Below are 4476 nucleotides of genomic sequence, written 5' to 3'. Positions count from 1 at the left end.
AAATAAAAATATTCACCAAAAGAATTTTAGGAATTTTTTTAGTTATCAAATTATAATTTTGAACTTTTTCTTTTTAATATTGTATTACTAGAGGTGAAATCCTTTATCATGAACCAAATTGTGTGTTGAACACAACTATGGCCATTTACAAAACGTCAATGACGTTTTGTGTTTCTTCAATTAAAATAATATTTTTCTAACAAAACGTCAGCGACGTTTTGTGTTTTAATAATTAAAATAATATTTTTTTATTACAAAACGTCAGTGACGTTTTGTTCTTTGATGATTAAAAAAAATTTTTTATTACAAAACGTTAGTAACGTTTTGTGCTACTACCACAACCCTGTAGAACACCAAAATCATCAAATATTTTTGTATTTCACATTAAAATTATCCATATATAAAAATTTTAGCCTATAATTTTTCAACAAAAGCATGAAAATTTAAAGTGTAGAAATTAGAACAAAAAAGCTTCCTCCTTTGGAAGTGGAAATGCTAAAGCAGGCTCTGCTTTCGTACGGTGTTCACTTCCCTCGTTCCTTCTTCTTCTTACACTCTCCTTCTTCTTCTTCTTCTTCTTCTTCTTCTTCAACATTGCCGCTACTACGAACCCTACGAATCTCATCGTTCAGCTCCATTAAGGTGATTCAAACTCACTCATCAACAATCATCATCATTATCGTTCAAATCAACACTTTTTCACTCTTCTTTGAATGGAAATTGAATGAATTGTGCAGATGGCTGGGGAAGAAGAAAAACAAGAGTTCAAATTTGGACCCTACAAGATACACAAAAGCGAAGTGTTCTACGCAACAAATCTCTCTTACGCCATGGTCAACCTCCGTCCCCTTCTTCCTGGTAACTCATAAGTCACAACTTACCTCACTCGTATTTGTTCTTACTAGAAAAAATATAAATTGGGAAAATGACCCATTTTGGTGATCCATAAAAAAAAAGTAATTTTTTTCTCCCCATTATTGTTCAATTATAATAATTCAGCTCATCTTACATCGCATGTCCCTTCATCAGTTCCCCTTTAACTTCATTCTGAAAAAAAAGAAAAGAAAAACTCCTAAAAGGGATCATCTTTTTAGCTATATGTTGTTAGGGACATTGTTGTATTCTCTGAGATTTTTTTAAAAGGGGCTTCATTTTGAAGTTTATTGTTTTGTGTTCCCTTTGCAGGTCATATCCTTTTCTCTGGCTGTCAATAATAGTAATATGATACTGCTGGCTAGGCATGGTTCATGTTTCTTTTTTGTTTATCTATTTCTTAGTTTACTATTGTTTGGTTTGGTGTTTTGGTGAAATTCATTTTAGTGCTATAGTTCGCTTTCAGTGTGGCTGAACTCTTTGTTTAACCAAAAAAGATAAAAAAGAAAAATGTAGTTCAAGATGGAAACAGAATTTGAAATTGGATTGGTAAATTTCATAGCTTTTCACTGGTTTGTTTCGAAAGCAGAAATTTTTGGGTGAAAAGCATGCTCAGAGAAAGAGTTTCTTTACCTTCAGCATGAAATAATTTCTCAATTGGAAAACAAAAATAGGCTGAGTTAACCTTGGTTGCACAATGAACACTGCAAGACATACATGTACAGAAACTTTGAAATCCTGCAATTATGGAGCATCTTTATAATAGGTCATTGTCTATTTCAATTTATTTTAACATGGTTACAACTACGTAAAGGGCATTTCACTGTTAGAATATCCATTTGGTTAATCATTAACCCACTTGTGTTCGGCATACCTTAGACACCATGTTGTGTATGGAAAATGATAGAGTGAATGTTTTCTTTATTTTTCAATTTTTCTTGTTGTGCTCTGGTTTAAAGATCAGTATGTCGAAGAGTGGTTTAGCTCGGCCTCATGACCTTTCTAGTTTGGCATATATGGCTGGGTGTTTTGTTTTGGAGTGGCCTCTTGATTATCTAGGTGTTCTGTAGGTTACTAGGTGGAAGTCCTAGATCTATTTCCTTTTGGGATCCTGTTGTTGAATAGATTTCTAAGTGTTTGGCAATTTGGGAAGGGGCCTATTTTTCTTTAGGTGGTCGTATCATTCTCATTCACACATGCCTCTCCAGTAGTCCTCCTTACTTCTTATCCTTGTTTCGTATTCCAGTAGGAGTGGCCAACACCATTGAAAAGATTATGAGGGACTTCCTTTGCTGTGGTGCTTTAGATGTTAAGCGAGATCAATTAATAAATAATATGTTAGAAGTACACCTAGACATGACATATACCTTTGCTTCATAGTTACTTGCTAAAGCGTTTCAATGATTAGGCATTTTTCTTGAAAGGAAGTTTTACTTAATGTAAAGTTCTAAAGGTTATTTCCAGCTGGCTAGAAAGTCTAGTTTAGTGTTGAATTTGTTTGACTTAACAGTATTCACATGTGCTCATCTGTCCGAAGCGTGAAGTAAAGCGTTTTGTTGATCTCACTGCTGAGGAGACTTCTGATTTGTGGCTCACTGCACAAAAAATTGGGAACCAGCTTGAGAGCTACCATAAGGCTTCGTCACTTACATTTGCTATCCAAGTAATACATATTTTTTTATTTTTTGAACATACTTTTATTTCTCAGATTGCTAATTCAGTTATATTTTTGCACTTTGGTTTGCAATCACTGTCTTTGGTTATGCTCTCACCTTTTATATTTAACTGGATAAGAATTCAGAAATGAGATTGCTGGCCTATTTTTTCCTCCATGTCATTCTTTTAAATTGTTCACCATTTTCTCTTCGATATTAGCGACTCTCATTACACACTCTTGCTATCATGTGAACAGTATGGTGAAATTTCAAAATAGCTGTTCTCTTCATTATTTGATGTTAAGAAATTTTACTATTGATAAGATGATAAAATACTAAGACACACCACCTTCATTGCTAAAGGATAAGTGTTAGTTTTGCCATTTTGAGCTGTGTGTTGTATTCAACATTTTCCTACTTATTCGGATTATGTTCCTGCATGATATGCTAACCGTGTCTCACAAAACCAACGGAATTATCTTCCTGGACCATAGGATGGACCTCAAGCAGGACAGACAGTACCTCATGTTCACATTCATGTTGTTCCCCGAAGAGGTGGCGATTTCGAGAAAAACGACGAGATATATGATGCAGTATGATATGCTCTTCTCGTGACTATCCTACACATTCTTATTACCGTGATTGATTTGATATTTATTCTTATTTGCCGTTTGTGTTTGTTTCAGATGGATGAGAAGGAGAAGGAATTGAAAGAAAAGCTTGATTTGGACAAAGAGAGGAAAGACAGAAGCTTTGAAGAGATGACTCAAGAGGCAGATGAATACAGAAAACTCTTCTTATGAGCTTGGACTTGATTGACCATATATTAGTCACACAAATTCTAGCTGAAAAGACTATAGTTTTTCTTTTTAGGGAAATTGACAATTTGGTTTGGCTCAAAGTAACTTATGTTCTTATTTGATATATTGCATGATGATACAAGTAACCTTATGGATGCCTATGCCAGTTTGACAGTTATGGAATACATGATTGAGTTTTTGAGTTTCTGTTTACATAATCTTGTTATAAACACTTTCGTTGAAATAAACACTCCTTGTTCATGATGGAATACTGTTATGAAGAAAAGTGTCAATCATCATAAGAAGAGATTGAAAAGCAATATTGCCCCATTATTTGTAATTTTTTGCACAACCATACTATATACACACAAAAAATTAGTCCCTAAATTAGTAACTCGTATAGAATACATGTTAAAATATGAAAATATATATTGTATGTATACACAAATACATAGTAACTGGTTTTAATTGTGCACGTAGCATTTTTTTTTTCGCATAAATATGTTTCACTCTCTACCTACCATATTCTTTCCCAAATATTCTTAATACTTACAAATCTAGTCTCAGACAAGGGTTTTCAATTTGCGGTCATTCCAAACCATTTGCTTACTTAGTTTTGAAAAATCCCTCGATACATTAATGTTCTTTCTAAGGTGCAGCATGATTAAATATTTTATATGAATTATTTTTTGTTAAAAACAATGTTCTTACACAAGCTCAATTAACAAGTTATTCAACGTTGACTCAATTAACTACTCTCAAATCAGTAACCACTCACATTTTTAAATACTTTTTCTAAAGACTTCATAGTTTACAATATTCTCTCCATTCTTCTTCATAAGAATTAAGGTAAGTAAAGCAGCACTATCTCCTCTCTTGCTAATTCCAATAAGGTAAGTAAACAACTAAAATGAATTATGAAAAACATCATCTGTATTCTTTTTCATTAAGATTTTTTTCATTCTTTCTTCCAAGTATAGATCATGGCTCCTGAATACTACGATTTTGGACCATACAAGATCCATCACAGTTCAGTGTTCTATACAAATGATCTGTGTTTCGCCTTTGTCAACCTCCGTCCGGCTGTGCCTGGTATGCTACTTCTAGAAACTCTTCATGTCCTCATTTTTTTTATGATCATGTCATCC

General features: G+C 33.4%; 2 protein-coding genes across 5 annotated transcripts in view; both read left to right on the top strand.

Moving 5' to 3' along the window:
• LOC107637172 (bifunctional bis(5'-adenosyl)-triphosphatase/adenylylsulfatase FHIT) lies at positions 455–3589 on the top strand. The gene is made up of 5 exons (XM_016340633.2): positions 455–642; positions 738–860; positions 2390–2536; positions 3023–3121; positions 3215–3589. Exons 1-5 carry the CDS (start codon positions 493–495, stop codon positions 3329–3331), a joined length of 636 nt encoding a protein of 211 aa, XP_016196119.1. The 5' UTR covers positions 455–492; the 3' UTR covers positions 3332–3589.
• Positions 3909–4476, top strand: part of LOC107637400 (bifunctional bis(5'-adenosyl)-triphosphatase/adenylylsulfatase FHIT) — a 2126-nt gene continuing 1558 nt past the window's right edge. The window contains exons 1-2 of one of the 4 annotated variants that reach the window (XM_021115452.1): positions 3909–4177; positions 4309–4420. In XM_021115452.1, coding sequence (XP_020971111.1) covers positions 4376–4420 — 45 coding nt within the window. In that variant the 5' untranslated portion in view covers positions 3909–4177; positions 4309–4375. Of the gene's footprint in view, positions 4222–4308; positions 4423–4476 lie in introns of all 4 variants that reach the window. The other 3 variants (XM_016340915.2, XM_021115448.1, XM_016340850.2) reach the window with 3 other exon arrangements.

This window comes from Arachis ipaensis, chromosome B01 (genome assembly GCF_000816755.2).
Source record: "Arachis ipaensis cultivar K30076 chromosome B01, Araip1.1, whole genome shotgun sequence".
Classification (NCBI taxonomy): Eukaryota; Viridiplantae; Streptophyta; class Magnoliopsida; order Fabales; family Fabaceae; genus Arachis; species Arachis ipaensis.
Note: the sequence above shows the minus strand (reverse complement) of the source record. Positions and strands in the feature narration are given on the sequence as shown.

Coding starts and splice junctions, on each gene's coding strand:
- LOC107637172 (XM_016340633.2), top strand. CDS start 493: ATGCTAAAGCAGGCTCTGCTTTCGTACGGTGTTCACTTCCCTCGTTCC. Junction 861..2,389: donor TCCGTCCCCTTCTTCCTGGT/AACTCATAAGTC, acceptor TAACAGTATTCA/CATGTGCTCATCTGTCCGAA. Junction 3,122..3,214: donor ACGACGAGATATATGATGCA/GTATGATATGCT, acceptor TGTTTGTTTCAG/ATGGATGAGAAGGAGAAGGA.